The sequence below is a fragment of the Zeus faber genome (genome assembly GCF_960531495.2).
Source record: "Zeus faber genome assembly, chromosome: 12".
Classification (NCBI taxonomy): domain Eukaryota; kingdom Metazoa; phylum Chordata; class Actinopteri; order Zeiformes; family Zeidae; genus Zeus; species Zeus faber.
In genome coordinates, this window is record NC_137196.1 from 5,823,906 (window position 1) to 5,843,293 (window position 19,388).

Below are 19,388 nucleotides of genomic sequence, written 5' to 3' on the forward strand. Positions count from 1 at the left end.
TTTGAAGTTCCGGCGAGTCCGACGAGAGCCTGTCAGTGTGGTTTTTAAACAGACTTTCAGAGTCCCTCAAGGACAAGCTCGCAGCGCACCTGATGAACCGGAAGCCCTGATTTTGCTCTCAATACAGGTGGGTAACCATCTCCAAGAATGGGAACAAGAGGGAGCCTCTTAGTTTTCTGTCCGACGCCTGTCCAGCTCTGATGGCGGCAGCGTCTCCGCCTCCTACTGGGCGGTGCCAGTCCACCCCGGCATTCCCTATGCTCTATCTCAGCAGATGACAGGTTCTTCCTCTGACCCAGTGCCTATGCAGATCGCCAGGACCAGACTTACCCACGCCGAGCACAAGCTGAGGATCCAGAGTTGCCACCGTATGACTGTGGGGAGCCTGACCACTACGTCGCTTCCTATCCTATGCTGTCTGCCACTGGGCCTGCCACTAAATTAAAGCTTAGTGGTAAGCTGATCTTTTCCTCTGGAACGTACTTCCAATATGCCTGCCAGCCTACGCTGGAGAGACCTTTCAGTATCTGTTCTTATTGACTCTGGCGCTGACAAGTGTTCTGTTGATCAGTCCTCGGTAGCCCAACTTGGTAACTGTTTGGCCACTGTATCAGCAAAGTTACGCAACTCACATGCCCCATTTGGCTGCTGATCTCCAACCACCACCAGGAGAAGACCCAGTCGCACCCTATTGAGTCAGCCGGTTCACTGGTTCCACGCTAATATTTATGAAGTTTCAAGTTCTTCTGCGTATCCTGAACTCTCAGGATACACAGAATATAGTATAGAGGGTTAAATGACATTACGGCTAAGAACCGGTGTTCTGCCCCCTCAGGCAGGGAGTGTCCCGCCCCCCCAGTCTTTACCCTGACATCATAGTATTGTGATGATAGTGTGACATCGGAACACAGGCATATAAGATAGCCAGACAGAAACACATGCAGAAAATCTGATCACGCCTCAGACTCGGACTAACATCTCTTTCCATCCGCCTCGTCATTGACCTTGAGAAAGCACAATCTGCGAGTTAATTAACGTTATCCATGTATGCATACAGTGTAACAGCTATGACAACGTGATAACATGTTATTTACATCTGCATAGTTATCATTAATCTGCATACTTCTGTACTGTTCCACAGTTTCACACCGCTTCTATTAAAGATAACTAAAGTGGGCTCCTGTTTCCGAATACTTTCTGGGTGAGTGTTTAGCTTGCTGCATAACCATGTGCGTCTCCACTTGGTGAGGGCAGACCCACTTCCTCTCCTGAACTCCGCGTTAAAGCTTCTTCAAGGGGCCAATGTGTTTACTAAGCTGAACTGCGGAATGTATATCATCTTGTGCGCAGCTGGGAATGGGATAAGTGGAAGACTGCGTTTAACACCCCCAATGGACATTATGAGGTTTCACTCATGCTCCCACTCTATTCCTGAGCCCATTTTCTCCCCATCTTGCATTCTTCCAGCCTTTACCTGGGAGATCGAGGTTGCTGTTAAGACGGCCCAGCAAGACCGGCCTTATCCTGTTGGGGGACCTGACAACTGGTGCTTTATTCCAGACACCGTTCATTCGCAGGTTCTCCAATGGGCCCATACTTGGCCTCAAAACTACACTGAATATTTTGCTTACCAAAAATCCATACAACAACTAAACATTCAAAAGTGATCAATACATACAGGCAAATTATATCGCAGCCCTCCCTAGGAAATGCAGAAGGACATTTGCCATAAACCGTACATTTTGTGAAAACGGTATTTAGGTACTTTCATATATTTCACCTTACTAAGTACAGCCAGTTGGATGCTGGAAAGCTGGACAAACAGATGAGAACATAGACTTCACCTCGTCCCGGTGCTTGAAACTGCTCAGGAAATAAGTTGCACACTGAAGTGACGAAGCACTCCACTGTTACAAAGTAAACATATAATATACAGAAACAAATAAAGATTTATGTGGCTGATTAATGACAAATGAGCAAAATAATAAACACATATACTTGTGTGTCAACAGTAAACTAATCATCGGGAAAACGACAACAGTCCAGAAGGCAGAGGCACCTTGGCTGCTGCTTCAGGATATGCAACAAATGCCAAGCTGCATTAGACAGTACAAGCAAGGACATGGAAGGAATATTTTTCATCCAAGACCTTAAATTAAAATGTTGGTTCCCATCATTTGCTGTGCAACTGTTAACACAACCTTGCTGAATGATTTACTATTGAGAAATGTACTGCTCTGCAACAGATTCTCACTGTGCTTAAATGCAGTTGAATGGGGCTGTTAAATCTTAAAATGTTCAGTTTGCGGTAGTCACATCATATGGCCCTAGAAAGGCCACTAGAACCCAAAGAAAGGCCACATTTCCAGTACACACATGAATCCTACACAATCAAAGTGACATGCTGATTCATATGTAAACAAATAGATACATTTGAAACAATGGACAATATTGCCCATTATGTCCATGTGTGTTACAACCCTGGTTAGTGGTCTAGGGGTGAAGCAGGAAAGGTAACAATATAACCAGTTTGGTGCTGAGCGAATGGTCTACAATACAACAAAATGTATAATGCTTATGTGTTTATTCACAAGATAATGGTGCAAGGGTTGTATGAAATTTACAATATGTACAGGCCAAGTGCCATAATTACAGTAACAAAGCACTAGGAGAAGCACTAGGAGAAAAGGACTAATGGAAATTAAGAAAAGAACCAACCAAAACAAGCGAGTTAAGTAGAATTTAATTCCAAGAAAAAAAAAAAACTCGCCGTTAACCAAAATACAAGGGGAGCACTCAACTCTAATCTAGTGTTTTTAACAGCAAATTACCTATGTGTGTAAAGGATAATGTGTGTAGAGGGTAATCCATATACTGTAGAACCACAATAGATTATCATTATCATTATCAAGAAGAGCCAGTCTTCATCATTTGTAGAGATTGAGACTACCTACATTCTCCCTACATGGCATCTGGGTACCGTTAAAGCAGAGGACAACTTAACAATCAAGCACTATTCTACAGGCCAACGGCAGCTGCAAAATATGGCCACCGAGCTGCCTCAAATCAGTCCAATCAGCGCCAACACTGCGCTGATTGGTCCGACTCAAAGCAGGGAGTTTTCTTAACGTTTTGTTTTGTCTTACAGAGGAGATTGGCGCAGAGGCTCGTGAGCAGCATGGCAGAGGAATGGCATTCCTCCTGCACCCGAGAGCACTATTATTTACCTGATTAGTATAAGACTCCTCGGTTTTATATATATATATATATATATATATATATATATATATATATATATATATATATATATATATATATATATATATATATATATATATATATATATAATTGTGGCCTGCGTGCCACATATTGAAATGGACAATAAAACTCTTGCCATGTCAGCGCACCAGGGCCAGAAAGACTCCGCTTCCCTCCCTAAACCCTTACATGTGGGAAGAGACCCCCACAAGTAAGGGTTTAGAATCAGCACCTCAGAATGTTCTAATCTCCCACTCTGTGGGGAAGCAATACACTCCATCTTCATTACCAGTCAGCCATACCAAGGTTGTTGTGGCAGGGGCGTATGGTTAAGGTATCAGCTGTAGGTGGAGAGCCAGGTGTGGCTTGTTTGAGAAGCAGATGTAGCTGCAAGAGATGAACATAATTAACAGCTTTAAAGAGAGATTTTAAGTTGTGGGTATTTGTGGTTTGCTCGCTCTTGCAATGAAGCTGGGTCTGAGCCTACTCTCCCCAGAGCCCAGAGGATCGTAGCCTGGAAAGGCCTGGAATTTAAGTTATTTGTTGTGAACAGTTTATGTTAAGTACAATACCCTGTTGGAAGCTTGAACATCTGCCTCTGGTCCTTCCCTCTAACCCCAAGTGGCGGCAGGAGAACCTGCACAGTCAAGTGTGAGCAGACGCAGGTGCTGCTGGATTTTGCAGTCCGTCAGTTGGAGGAGAGGGCTCTCCTGCAGGAGCTGTTGCTGCCTCTGGCTGCTCTGGAGAGTGGTCTGGGCCCCCCAACAGCACATCCACCCAAGATCTCCCTCCCAAAGATCATCCAAAGGCATGGTGGCGGCATGTCAGTGGCAGGAGGCAGAGTGGGTGATGCGCCTTCTCCCCCTTCTCTCTGGCAACAGATGCTGACACACACCCCTATGGTCACCGAGCACTGCCTCCTGGATTCTGCTCAGTTACCCCGGTTCCGCTTAACAGTTCCCGGAGTCTGAATGCTGCAATGAGCAGGCACAGCTGATGAGAATCGGTCTAATTGATTCAGTCTTCCTGTCAATCAGCAGGTTCTCAAAACCTTGGCCCCTTTTCAATCTGCGTTCTTGTCTGTACTTGTGTTCTTGTGGACTTGTGAAACGTCATCAGTCGCAGCCCAAGTACTGTTCCAATTCAAAGTACGCATCAAGCCAAGTCCAGTCCAAATGGACTTGCTTCGCCCAGTTTATCGAGGACGCATCGGTGGTGACTTGTGTGGACTTGGGACAGCCAAGTATTCCAGAATGCATTTCGCAGAATGACTGTCCCGTCCCCGGGAGTCTGTACTCCCGAGTCGAACTTGCCAAGTCTGAACTACCAAGTCTGCAAGTCTGGACTTCGCGGACTTGGTATTGAGAAATGGCTCTTAATTTGAGATAATAGCACAGCTCTAGTACATGAGGGATCCTTTCATTCCAGTGCATTATGTCCGTAGGCAAGCCCCAAAAAGAGCACAGAAAGCTTTGCCACAGTTGTTTGATCATGAATTCAGCTTTTAATACTTACAAGACCTGCTGTACATAAAGCAGAAATTCTTTTAAGATGTAAGAAAAGAATGTCCTGTCAAAAATGTAATATTCTGTGAAAAACAAAAAAGCAAGCACTCAAAAGCCTAGAGAATTAATGTTAGCCAAGACTATTAACTGTACCATTGAAATATGCATATTAGGGCTGTTAAACTATTAAAATAATAAATTCACTTATTGGTGTGATAAATCTCAGATTTTAAATGACCTAATTTGAAAAAAAAATAAATTCAAAAGCAGTGCGTTGAGTTAAAGCATTACTATGATTTGATAATCGAGTGAATGAATAGAGGATTCAATTTAAGCATTCAAGTACTATTGAGATTAGATACACTTTAATATTAAAATATTCAAGATTTTGAAATATATTTAGTTTGGTGGTACACCCCATCCATAATGCCTTACGTAAAAAATTGGTAGAGCTTAAAATCTTAATGGACCTATTGTAGTTGACCTATTGGTTTCCTTATTTTATTATTAGCAGGGTCAAACTTAAAGGTTACCTCATTGTTTTACTTATGTGAAAAAAGAAAGCCTTTTGGTCATAGTACTTGCATGTGTTCAGCCAAATAGTCTGAAATTGCATATGATGTTGCATATTATTTTAAACCTAATATAATATGTTTTACCTTTTTTACATAGTGATCGCATGAGTCAGTCCACCATCTGAAGCATCGAAAGTAGGTGACCGCTTTTCAGTTATGTGTGTTGTAATAATAATTAAATGCTCCATACCACAATGAGTTAATTACATAATCAAATCTGAGACAAACTTTTACCCAAAGATGAAATGGAAATACACAAAGACAAGCTATTGCTTAATATTGAGCGTGTACTCAATATTGTAGGGCTCATATGGGAACCGCAGTTTGTACAGTTTTATTCTATTCAAAAGTACTAAAGAAAACACAATTCCGACATCTAAGAAAATATTTTAATGAAATGTAAGGTCACATTCAAAAGCCTTCTATGTAACAATGTCCGATAGATCGAGCCCCTTCAAACCTTTGTATAATTTCATGGTTTAACAAAACTGAAAAGGGCCAGCTGCAGAGTGAACTTGAGTTCAGCTCAAATTCCAGGAAATGGAATATACCATATGCAATCAAAGAGCTGTGTGGTAGCCAAGGGGAAGAGCGCCTAATTTGCCGCCAGATTTATTTTTGACATTATATACATTTCATAGGGACAGCAAAGTGCCACTTTGACCCACGTTGGGTTGTTAATACGCATATGAAAACGTCCTATATGGGTGAACCTGAAGTGTTCCATTGAGAGATTTTAATCTGAAAAGTCTCCAATAACTTCACATGTTGTGGCTGAACGTGTGCCTGACAGTCCTGCGGTCATTTCTTCTGGAAGAAGCCCATAATGGAAGCCTGCTTGGAGCCTTTGCCGGCACTCGCAGTGGACTTCTTCTGGCTTTTCTTCTCTTCTTCCCTCTTGTTTGCAGGACGTTTTGTGGCCATTGAAGTCGCTGGTGCTGCTTTGCTGGACTGTACATCTTCTTCCGTCTCGGAGTAGGACTCACTTTCATAGCATTTCTCCGTCACTACAAATGGGGGGAGGGATATGTGGAGTTAGCGGCCAACCCTTGACACGAACGAACCAAACTGCTGGTGTGAGAGTGGTTTGATGCCCACACACCTATGCATCCTTCTTCGTCCATGAAAGTACGAGACTTCAGGACCCTCCTCCTCTTCCTCCTCTTGTTCTGATCCTGTTGTGGAAAGGACACAAACAGAAAAGCTGGTATTGGTATCACTTCAAGTTGGGCCAAGCCAGAGAACCCAGTGTGTGAGCTTACATTTGGACGTGGAAGCGCCTCCTCTTCCATTGGTACGTCGGCACTTGGGGACAGCGCTCTCATTCCCTGCTGCACCGGGGAATCTGGAATGACTGCAGCGAACAGGAATTTGATTTTAAAATAAAATGCATTTGGTTATTGTTTCCCAAAACTTCAGATGTTTAGCTGACCAACTATCTCATCTTTGAATGGGGTGAGGAGCCCCCCCCACTATAGGTGAAAAATGTTTCATGCAATCCATTCGAAAAAGAGAAACATGACACCATCTGACCACTGACCCTCATCATCACTGCTGTCCGATTGAGGCTTTTTAATCCTGCGCCGTTTTTTCTTCTCCATTTTCTCCTCCTCGCTGTCAGAGTCCTCTTTCCTCTTGGTTTTGCTTCGAGGAGAGAAGAGAAATAAATAATTGATGGTAAAATACACATGTATTCATTTTTTTTGCAGAATCAAACTGGATATTGTTTTTTATAATCTAAAAGGTTGGCTTGACTAAGAATGGCACGAAGACGTTCTGTAAAATGACATCTCAACTCAAAATGCTGAAATAGTGATATAGTGGTGTATTGATTGCATTCCCCCCAATAGGAATATTGAAAGCGTGACCGGACATAAATTTGTAAAAGTTCATATCGTAGTTTGACCAAAAAAAAAAAAAAAAAGTACCAAACTGAAATTTCACCGTGCAATTTTTTGTGTTTGCAGTTGGAACGAGACTGTAAGAACAAATTTAAACACACACCTCCTTATGTCATTCTTTGCCTCCTTGGGCTGTTCCTCCTCGACAGCTTCTTCCGCTTTCTGGGTCGGTGTAGTTTCAGCTCTCTGCTCCGCCGTGGAAGATGAGGGGGTTTCGTCCTCTCTTTTCACTGTGTTCTCGGGTCTCTCTGGTGAGGTAGGAGAGCCAAGTGAGTGTTCAGCTGAAAAACACTCACCAACATTTATATACTTTCTGTATCTAAGACTTTCCTTCTCGCTCTTTGGAAAATGTGTTTTGTATTCAGTTCTTATTCCTTCCGAGACACAATTTTGATAAAATGGCAATGATTTGAATACATTACAGATTTAACCGAGTCAATGCCCAGTATCTGTATCGGGCAGATACAAGAAAAAAACAAATGCAGATGCAACAATCCGATCCTCAAACAAATCTTGTGTAAAATATTGAATTAAGTGTATGTTTGAGCTGTTTGGTCATTTTAATGGCCATTTAGATAATAGTATGGACCTAAGCCATAATTAGTTGTTAAAGAGAGGAGAAAAAAATAAAAAATAAAAGAAAATATATACATAGTGGATTTGTATCAGTAGATACTCCAGAATTCAGTTTGATAAAAGAAAAAGTGGTATCGTGCCATCTCTAAAATAAAACTGCAACAGATGAGGTTTTCGCTGCAGAATTGGATCAAAAAAAAAAAAAAAAATTCTAACAACAGTTGACATTCTATGACATTTCTAATTATTGAATTATACAGTTATGACAGTTGATTTCCTCCAATGTAATGGCATGAAACTTTAACAATTTAATTTGGCAAATTCCCCCCGCATAAACAACAGTAAAGGTCTTGATTAAAAACCACAGATAATATTACTCACTTGCAACTTGAGTCCCGAAGAAGTTGCTCATGGGATTGTTCTTCACAACTGGTTTGCTTTTGGGGACCTCGGCCTGGAATTGAACGGCTTTGAATAAATAAAAAACTAGAAACTACATTTTTAAGACATTTTTTGGGATAACTTTGGACAACAACTAACGACTGTAATAATAAACAAAAGTTACATTTATTATATACATTAGTTATTACTACTGGGTTACGGTCTACTATGGATGGAATTGAACAATGGACGCGTCAAGAGAACTGGGAAATAAAATTTCTTTGTTTTCCATTCTAGTATTATTTCTCAAAATAACGAATTAATTTAATTTATCCTGTACTGTTCACTCCCCGGCTGCTATCTTGTAATTGTAATAGGTTGCAACTGCTGAAATTCGGTACAGTAATATTAAACTACATTATTATATCTGTTGCTGTATTCATGTACATTGATGAGTTTTTGAAGCAACTCAAATTCTCACAGACAACTCTTAAGATTCACTTTAACACAATCTTTATTTGGGCCTCTGGCCTCTACTGTTCACTCCTGATGAGTTGTACAGAAAATACAGGCATGCTTTGTGAGCTAGAAATACTGGAGTGATGAGCTCAAATCCCACCACTGGATGGAAGAATAGAGCCCAATAGGTGGATGCAGGGGAGGTGGAAGGAGCACATGAAGCAAAGCAGGTAGGGCAGGAGGGATTGGCCGCTTAAATAGGCAGATTATTAGTATCGCAATTTATGTAAATCTGACCCAGTATTGTATTCACAGCTTCTAGCCCAATTGCTTAATTGATAATTAACTACTGACACACACACACACACACACACACACACACACACACACACACACACACACACACACACACACACACACACACACACACACACACACACACACACACACACACACACACACACACACACACACACACACACACACTCTCTTACTTCCTCTTTCGGCTCCGACTTCAACTCTTTGACGGGCTCCAGGTTCTTCGGCGCAGGCTTGTTGGCAAACATTCCCAGGATGCCTTTGGGTGTCTTGCTGGAAGGTTTGGACTTCAGACTGCCGTGACCGTTCATGCTCACTTTGACACTTGGGGGCTCTGGTGCGGGAACCCGTGCCGTTTCTCGAGCAAGCTGCATTTCAGCCGAGGACATGGCCACCGCGCCGGCACATCTTATAGCGCTGTACCTGAAAGCGGATTCAACAGTACTTTTCCTGTTATACAAAAATACTGTAATCAGAGGAGCAAATACTGAGTGGATTTCATGTAGTACCAATTGTTAGGTCTACAAATTTAAGTCTTGTGTTCTAAAAAGAACCCCCCCCCCCCCAATGAAATCGAAACATCCCACAATGGACAAGGCTGCAAAACTCCTAATGGCATGATTTACATTTTGTCTTTCTACACCTGAAGAAAAGTGAATTGACGCACGCGTGTGCACACACACACGCACACCTGAATGTTCTTTCCAGGGTTCATACTGGCTTTAAATATCCATTCAATTCAGGAGGAATTTCTCAGTGTTTTTTCTGCAAAAATGTTATTCTTCCTCTTCTGGCTGCTCCCGTTAGGGATCACCACAGTGGATCATCTGCCTCCAATACCTTCTGTTCTGTGCATCTTCCTCCCTTATACCAACAGCCTGCATATCCTCCCTCACCACATCCATAAACCTTCCTCTTTTCCTCTTGCCTGGCAGCTCCATCCTCAGCAGCCTTCTCCCAATGTAATGTTCATCCCTCCTACACACGTGTCCAAACCATCTCAACCATGCCTCTCACTTTTCCACTAAACTGTCCAACCTGATCTGTCCCTCTAATGTACTCATTCTTAATCCTGTCCATCCTTGTCACTCCCAATGAAAATCTCAACATCCTCAACTCTGCCACCTCCAGTTCAGCCACCTGCCTTGTTGTCAGTGCCACCGTGTCTAAACCGTACAACATAGCTGGTCTCACTACTGTCCTGTAGACCTTCCCCTTCACACTTGTTGGAACCCTTCTGTCACAGATCACTCTTGACACTCTTCTCCACCCACTCCACCCTGCCTGTACTCTCTTCTTCATCTCTCTCCCGCACTCTCCACTGCTTTGGATGGACCCCAAGTACTTAAACTCATCCACCTTCTCCACCTCCTCTCCTTGCATTCTCAGGTTTTCGCCGCCCTCCCTCCCATTCAGGCACATGTATTCAAGAGGTATATTCATCATATACATATACATACCTTTCATACATATATGCAGTGAAATGTCATGTATTCTGTCTTACTCCTGCTGACTTTCATTCCTCCTATCTCTGATGCATGCCTCTACTTCTCCAGGCTCTCCTCAACCTGCTCCCTACTCTCGCTACAGATCACAATATCATCCACTAACATCATAGTCCACAGAGACTCCTGTCTGATTTCATCTGTTAACCTGTCCATCACCATTGCAAACAAGAGGGCTCAGAGCTGATCCTTGATGCAATCGTACCTCCACTTTGAATGCCTTTGTCAAGCCTACTCACACCTTACTACTGTCTGACTGCCCTCATACATCCTGTACCACTCTTACGTACTTCTCTGCCACCCCCGACTTCCTCATGCAATACCACACTTCCTCTCTCGGCACCCTATCATATGCTTTCTCTAAATCCACAAAGACGCAGTGCAACTCCCTCTGGCCTTCCGTTTACTTTTCCAATCTTGGGGATGTTAGCTCAGGGGGTAGAGCTGGTTGTCTAGTGATCTAAAGGTTGCTGGTTCAATCCCAGGCTCCTCCTGCTAGCATGCTGTAGTGTCCTTGAGCAAGACACTTAACCCCTAATTGCTCCTGATGGCTGCGTCCGTCGGTGTTTGAACAATTGTAAGTCGCTTTGGATAAAAGCGTCTGATCAATGTAATGTAATAATAATTTAATGTAATAATTAAAGCAAACATTGCATCTGTAGTACTCTTTCCGGGCATGAAACCATACTGCTGCTTGCTGATCCCCACCTCTCCTCTTAACCTAGCCTCTACTACCCTTTCCCATAGCTTCATGCTGTGGCTGATCAACTTTATTCCCTTGTAGTTACTACAGCTCTGTATGTCTCCCTTATTCTTGAAGATGGATACCAGTACACTTCTTCTCCACTCCTCTGGCATCCTTTCCCTTTCCAGGATGGTGTTAAACAGCCTTGTTAGGAACGCCACTGCCATCTCACCTAAACATTTCCATGCTTCCCCAGGTATGTCATCTGGGCCAACTGCCTTTTCACTCTTCAGCTTCTTAAATGCTGTTCTCACCTCATCCTTGCTAATTTGCTACACTTCTCGATCCACTATCCCCACATCATCAACTCTTCTCTCCCTCTCATTTTCTTCATTCATCAACTCCTCAAAGTACTCCTTCCACCTTCTCAACATGCTCTCCTCACTAGTCAGCACATTCCCATCATTATCCTTCATCACCCTAACCTGCTGTACATCCCTCCGAGCTTGGTCCCTTTGTCTTGCCAATTGGTACAAGTAATTTTCTCCTTCCTTACTGTCCAACCTCTCATACAACTCGTCGTATGCCTTTTCCTTTGCTAGTTCTCTCTTCGCCTTGCATCGCATCAGCTTGTACACCTGTCTACTCTTCATCTCTCTGACCATCCCATTTCTTCTTCGCCAACCTCTTCTGCTCTATGCTCTTCTGTACTTCCTCATTCCACCACCAAGAGTCCTTGTCTTCCTTCCTCTTCCCCCATGACACACTGAGTACCTTCTTGGTCGTCTCCCTCACCACTTCTGCAGTTGTTTCCGAGTCATCTGGTAACTGTTCATTCCCACCTATTGCCTGCCTTACCTCTTCCCTAAAACGCATGCAGCACTCCTCCCTTTTCAACTTCCATCATTTTATCTTTGGTTCTTCTTTCACTCTCTTCCTCTTCTTGGCCTCCAGAGTCATCCCACAGACCACCATCCGATGCTGCCTAGCAACACTCCCCTACCACCACTTTGCAGTCACTAATCTCTTTCAGATTGCACCTCCTGCAAAAGATGTAGTCCACCTGCGTGCACCTTCCTCCACTCTTGTATATCACCCTGTGTTCCCCCCTCTTCTTGAAATATGTATTCACCACAGCTAATTCAATCCTTTTGGTGAAATCCACCACCATCTGTCCTTCCACATTCCTCTCCTTGACACCATAACTACCCATCACCTTCTCGTCACCTATGTCTCTGATCCCTTCTCCAACATGTCCATTGAGATCTGCTCCAACGACCACTCTCTCTTCCTTGGGGACGCTCTCCACCACTACATCCAACTCACTAAAGATTCTTCTTTCTCTTCCATCTCACACCCAACTTGGGGAGCAAATGCACTGACCACATTCATTATCACCCCATAAATTTCCAGCTTCATGCTCATCACTCTGTCCGACACTCTTTTCAGCTCCAAAACACTTAACATATTTTTCGTTCAAGACTATCCCTACCCCCTTTCTCCTGCTATCCACTCCATGGCAGAACAGTTTGTACCGGGCTCCGATACTCGTGGCCTTACTCCCCTTCCAAGTGGTCTCTTGTACAGATAGTACATCTACCTTCCTTCTCTCCATCATGTCAGCCAGCTCTCTCTCTTTACCCTTCATAGTGACAACGTTCAAAGTTCCTACTCTCAACTTTACTCTCCTACCCTTCTTCTTCTCCTGCTGTCTCCGGACACGCCTTCCCCTCTTCTTCTTCTTCGGCCGACAGTAGCACAATTTCCACTGGCACCCTGTTGGCTAACGTCACCAGTGGCGGTCGTTGTTAACCCGGGCCTCGCCCGATCCGGTATGGAAATCAGATTTGTTGTCCGCATGTTTGATTTGGCATGGTTTTTACGCCAGATGCCCTTCCTGACACAACCCTCTCTATTCATGCGGGCTTGGGAACACATTTTTTCAAGGACTTTTCAAGCACATCAGCACAAACGTTTTTCAAAGTATTCCAAGAGAGTCACTTAAAGCCCCGCAACATCCTGGTACAAACCCTGTCTTACATCACCAGCTGATGTGTTAATGTGTCTCGTAAATTTTACACTGCAAGATTGGGGTGGGATGTGTAGAAGGCAATGAAAAGCCTAGTCTGGACCTAGTGCTGAGGTGTTAACACTGTTCATACACCAAACAGGAGATAAATAAATATACCTAGGTGGGAATTGAACATAAGTGTGTGTGCTTGCGACATACTGAATGGAATTGTGTTTGTGAAGTGAGAGTCTGAACCCCTTCAATGTATAAATCCCACCCCCATCTGAAATTACCCAAATAATGTTTTTGTTCGGATTGCTATTATTTTTCTCCTTTACATTTTCTGGCTGAAGTGTCTGCGCACAGCAACCGCCAAACCCACGGACGTGAGGAGATGTCGTTGTATGCAGGACATTTCAGACACCTTGTGGTCTAGGTTTGATCCACATTGTTTATTGATCCACAACATTCTGCTACTTCTGGTCAGGTGGTGAAGGGGGATGAGTTTGTGGAGCAAGGCACTTTGTGAAATCATCATCCAATTTGTTATATATGGGCCGATTGTGGCTCTGGGGAGACTAACATGGGGCGAGATGCCGTGTAGACTCCATCGGCATGTAGTGGTTGCTTCAAGCAGGATTTGCGCTGGGTGGAGATGACAGGCAGACAGACAGCAGGAGCCGATGCTGCGTTCCACGGGAACTCGGATTATAAGTCGTGTTAGTAGTAATGCTGCGTGTCACCAGAACTCAGAAACTATATTAGGTCACAGAGAGCAGTCACTAGTGGTATAATGAAACCTAGTTGATCCGTATGGCTCGCCCTCACAGTCTGGCACATGTGAAACGCAGATTAATCGCAAAATGTAACCATCATAGTGAAATACAGTTTAACTGCCACTGTTACTTTTTAAAGAAATAATTCCCTCAATCTCAATGCAGAGCTGCAGTGAAAAAAAGATAGACAAGACAGATGCGTTCTGTGTTTTACTCTGAAGCCCAATGACTGGTTTACGGTAAATTGCACTATGTTGCTGCTACTTTATAACATGTCGTGAATGAGCAGGCCGCTGCTGTATGTCGCCGCTACATGTTGGAGAGGTCACAATCCGCTTGTTATCAAATACAATGTGTATTGAGATATGGAGACTTCTCTACAAAATTGACTGTAACTTGCTTAATTTTGAACCGATTTTCGTGAAATTTGCTTTGTTATAACTGTGAGAAATTGAACATGATATTGGTTACATATTGGAATTTAATTCACTTACTGGAGGCGAGCTAATCATAATTTTTAATTCACTACCATGTTTAAAGGAAGGTATTATGCGTGCATCATATTGCACTTTAATTTAACAATTGAGTATTTTATATATTTTAAGATTTTATTAATAATTGTTAATATTGAATGTTGTTTTAATTTAAGCCCATGGGCAAAAATTACTTGGTTTTAAATGTTTTACAGAATAAATAGAAAGCAAAGTTATATTGGTCTAACTTTGCTGACCGGATCTTTTTTTTTTGATCAACAAAAAATATGTATCCGGTCTGCGACTAAAAACCATGATACGATCCGAACCGTGAGTTTTATGATCCATTGCACCCCTAGTTGTCACCGCGTCATGACTCATCATTGCCCCACACAACACCAAACGGTTATGTGAAAACACTACAGAGTACCGATTGGTCACCGACAGTCGTCACTTTGTCATTCCACTGCATCATCATTGTGCGACACGGCACGCAAGGTAACATATGACAGACTCCTGAAATACAAGGAGTTTATGAAACAGTCCAAGTAGAGAAGGGAACACCACCTTCCACAACTCGTATCACAATCTGGATCACCAACGCTGAGACCTCATATATCAGCCTGTGAGAGTACAGCTCTATTCCAACACACACCACAGTGAGTAATGACAATGACAGACGGCTTCATTTGAAAAAGGAGGAGGCATTTAAGAGTCGTGACAGGGAAGAGAATAATGTGGAAAAACACATCTGTGAAGGAGGTCACATCAATTTATATTAGTCCTTCCATAGTAAGTCAAATTCCAAAGTAATGGTAGCCTACAATAAACGTTATATTTAATGGTCAAAGCCAGATTTCATTCCATTGTAACATAAGATTGTATTCCATTACACACAATTACTTTGAGAACGTCATTCTGAATTGTAGAATTTAGTCATGTTATCTTGATTTGCAGTTACTCATAACAGAAATCTTAATGTATTCTATTCAAAGTAGTCATCATTATGCGGAGTCATTATTTTGTCAAAAGATGCCACAGCATTTCCCCATCACAGACAGCAAAAAAAACTATTGCCCTAGAAATTCCAGGCATAGATATTTCTGTAGATACATATGTCTATAACAATTCTGTCCTTTCCACCTGCAAAGTGCCAATTGCCACCACCTCATAAGTATAATATACTGTATTATGTTATAAATATAAATTCATTATTTGTATTTTTTTGTAGCATTCAAAAAGTAGCCAGGGGAAGAGCTGGACTAGGAACCGTCGCAACCCCCCGTTACGACAAGGCTCGGGGAAAGGAATGGAGGCAACTAGTCCAGAACGAGGTGAGAGCAGCGGTTGAGGAGGAGAGGTCCAGCAGAGCAGTGGGAATGAGGCAGCAATGTGCCTGGACAAGATAGGAGCAAGTTGTGGAGAGGAAGATCACCGGGACTGACCTCTGGCGGGCAGAGCCACACCGCTTCAGGTTCTTAGTCCAGGCCATCTACGATGTCTTTCCCAGCCCGTCTAACCTGCAATGCTGGGGCTTAATCGATACGTCCGCGTGCTCTCTGTGTCACAGAAAGGGCAAAGGACCCTCGAGCACATCTTAAGTTGCTGCCCAAAGGCTCTATGAGAAGGCCGATATCGCTGGTGACACGACCAAGTGCTCCACCGCTGAGAGCCTTTGTGCTGCCATCACCCGCTGCCGGAAGTCCAAACCATTAAAACGGACCATCAACTTCATCAGAGCTGGAGAGAAGCCAAGTAAAACACACAGACCAACATTAGGGCTTCTCAATACCGCACAAGATTGGCAGCTCTTAGTGGATTTAGGCAGGAAGATCAAGTTGCCTCAGCATGTTGGCAAGACTACTCTAATACCTGACATTGTCTTGGTGTCAGAGGCAACAAAGCACACCATCATATTGGAGCTTACCGTGCCATGGGAGGACCGGATGGAGGAGGCCTTTGAGCGGAAGAGAAGAAGTATGAGGGCCTAGTCAGCGACTGCCACAGGCAAGGCTGGAAGGCAAGGTGCTTGCCGGTGGAGGTGGGGTGCAGAGGCTTTGCAGGGCAGTCCCTCTGTAGAGCCTACACTGCACTTGGCATCACAGGGAGAGGAGGAGAAGAGTCATCTCTACCAGCACAGAGGCTGCAGAGAAAGCCTCTAGGTGGCTCTGGATCAAGCGAGTGGATCCGTGGGAGAGTGCTGCTAGGGCACAAGCTGAAGCTTGATCAACCTCAGCTGGGTCGCCTGAGTGAGGGTATCTGATGTTTGAAACACCTGAAACACCCAATGACCTCAGGTAACATCACTGATGATGTGACCTAGCTATGCATCAGAAGATGTTTCACTACAACCGGTACTGTTAACGGTTTTGGAGAAATTAAGATGATAGATTTTCTATTTATTTAGACTATATATTACCACATTATAACCTGCAATAAGATGGAGATATTTGTCCGAGAATCATTTTCGCTATTATCAGAAGACATCTCTCCTCTCTCTCGCCATCTCTATCACCAGAGATATGGAGATATGTGCGAGGGGGGGAGTGGTTCCCCCTGCCTGGCTCTCACACACGAACGAGGAGTCGAAGGTGCATATTGTGCCCTGACCGCCCCTCTACATATGTAATGTGCAGAAAATAAAGCAGTCTTAATTCTGTTCTTAATTTGTCTTAGTTTTTGCCTCTTTAAAATAAAAAGAACCGATAAGAGTACCGGTAAAGTAACGGATTGATAAGCAGTATCGTTATGAGTACTGTTAAAATTTTAGCGATACCCATCCCTGATTGTGCCCTGTGTGTCCAAATAAAACAACTAAAAACAGTGTGCCGGGGCACGGCGATGCCTGGGGAGCCATGTAAAAATATATTTATGATTCCCCCTTTTAATCTGTTTTTTTTTTGTCAGCTTCTATTTGTCTATCTATTTGTTCGGCTATCTATTTTATCCTGTTACTGTAATGCACATTTACTAACCAAAAATAAAAACTCTCTCTCACCTGCTGCAACCTATATGGTTGTCTTTCACGAAATCATAGTCCACGCTGTAAAGAGGAGCGCTGTCTTTCAGGACTGACTTCTGGACACTGTACACATGGACACTGACTATCAAGCTCATTTTGGACTTGACATCTGCAAAAATAAATAAACAAGGGTTAAACTCGTCACTCATTCTGGTATTAAAAAATGAAATTCGTGGACTTTCAAGTACTTTTTTTAAGCACCATTTTTTTCCAACATTTCTCAACACAAAACAAATATAATAAATTTTCAATGTGATCTTTATCAATTAAAACATAATCTACTCTTATAAGTGTCCAACTTTCCAACCATGCTGGATTCAATTTACATTGCCTGGATCTGGGTGTGTCTATGTCGTAAGAGCGATTCTGGAAACATTTTTATAACATTACTTACTTAATTTAATAACAAAACCAGAGGAAATATCACAGGTCTTCAACGATAGCTTTTCTTTTTCAAGGACTTTTTAAGCACTTCAGCAGAAATGCATCTATTAGAGATGGTATTCTAGTACTTACATTTCTGAGGAAAAAATTCAAGCACTTCAAGGACCCGGTAAGAACCCTGTTCACTGGTCATCAATTTAAAAACTGATTTCCTAGGTATAACTAGTTCCTAGGTTTCCTGGCTTGCATCCAGCATTAACTTACCTTCCAACTTTTCCTCTCTGACCACAGAGACCTTGTGACTCTGAGGGAGCAGGACAGAAGTCAAAACACAAAAATATGATTCATTAACATATCGTGGAAAAGTTGGAGGATGGGGCTTGTTGTGTGTTGTGTTCCTTTGCTTACCGTGTGGCCATTTTTAACACACTTGCCAGACACGAGATACGTTGCGTTGAGCTGAGCCGAGCCCTCTTTCCTCTTGTGGTCCAGGTAATGGTAGAGCATCCTACAACATCAAAGGATAAGTGTTTTTAGGGATTCAGTAATGTCGTTATCATATTAGACATTATTATTATTGAATAAGAACATGGCTTATAATGTAGACCTACTCTTACACTTGTATGTATTACATTATTATCCTTTATTCAACCTGCACCGACTATCCCATCTCTATTCATATTTGTACCCAGAGCCAATGCTAGTAACCACATTGTGACAGACTTTTAATTTGTCATGTGCTTTGAACACATTGTGTATACTTAGTTTTTATTTTTCATGCCAATTGTCAGTACAAAAACGCACTAACCCTAGACCGATTCCTTACACCTGAAAACGTACTTTGCCAAACAAACAAATTCTTATCATGATTATATGATCTAGATAGATTTCTCGGTATCAAGGAAACTCCAAGTGTTCTTCCAAATCAAATCAATTCAAAGCAACTTTCATTACACTTACTGTTTCGCTACGTTGACATGGACACCCAAAGTGAAACTCAACCATTTATAGGTCACCTGAAAAACGTCAATCTCAGTTTAATCAACGGCTTAAATATGTTTTAACACGTGGCGGCTGGTGGTGTGTCATTTTTTTTTTCATGTGTACAACCAAAATCAACGGATAACGAAAGCCACTGTTAAGGTTATGAGTGGTCCGTTGGTAACGTCGCCAGATATATATTACATACATAGACTATTACGATACATCAAATATTACGATATTAACAGCAAATATAACAAGTAGGAACAGTCTGCGAGGCGACAGGAGGTCCTCGGACTTACGATTTTGTTGTGGTCGTTGACAAACTCATCGATGTTGTCTAAATACAGGTCGTCCATGGTCGCCGTCCGGGCGCTCGGTTGTGACGAGCCAACTGCGCGGGAAAGTGGATCTTTATTTACTTCCTGGCAGAACGTTCCGTTTCCGGGTAAGCGTCACAGCGCCCTCTAGCGACAACGAATGAGTTCAAGTCAACTCGGAAACGGTAAAAGTCCGAGTCGGTAGTGTCCACTTCCGAGCAAAATGCGTTCCGTAGCCTAGACGCCCGCCTTATGCAC

General features: G+C 42.9%; 1 protein-coding gene across 2 annotated transcripts; it reads right to left on the minus strand.

Moving 5' to 3' along the window:
* Positions 1-5,713: 5,713 nt before the first annotated feature.
* pold3 (polymerase (DNA-directed), delta 3, accessory subunit) lies at positions 5,714-19,194 on the minus strand. Of its 2 annotated transcripts, none has more exons than XM_080011425.1 (12): positions 19,113-19,194; positions 18,790-18,845; positions 18,238-18,337; positions 18,094-18,133; positions 17,422-17,554; positions 9,150-9,396; positions 8,197-8,269; positions 7,343-7,487; positions 6,879-6,982; positions 6,601-6,692; positions 6,441-6,513; positions 5,714-6,345 (listed from the first exon to the last, which is right to left on the minus strand). In XM_080011425.1, the coding sequence occupies exons 1-12, from the start codon at positions 19,167-19,169 to the stop codon at positions 6,140-6,142; spliced, it is 1,326 nt and encodes a 441-aa protein (XP_079867551.1). In that variant the 5' UTR covers positions 19,170-19,194; the 3' UTR covers positions 5,714-6,139. The 2 variants fall into 2 exon arrangements, with proteins under 2 accessions (XP_079867551.1, XP_079867550.1); XM_080011424.1 differs by having other exon boundaries at positions 9,150-9,417.
* Between the last annotated feature and the right edge of the window lie 194 nt (positions 19,195-19,388).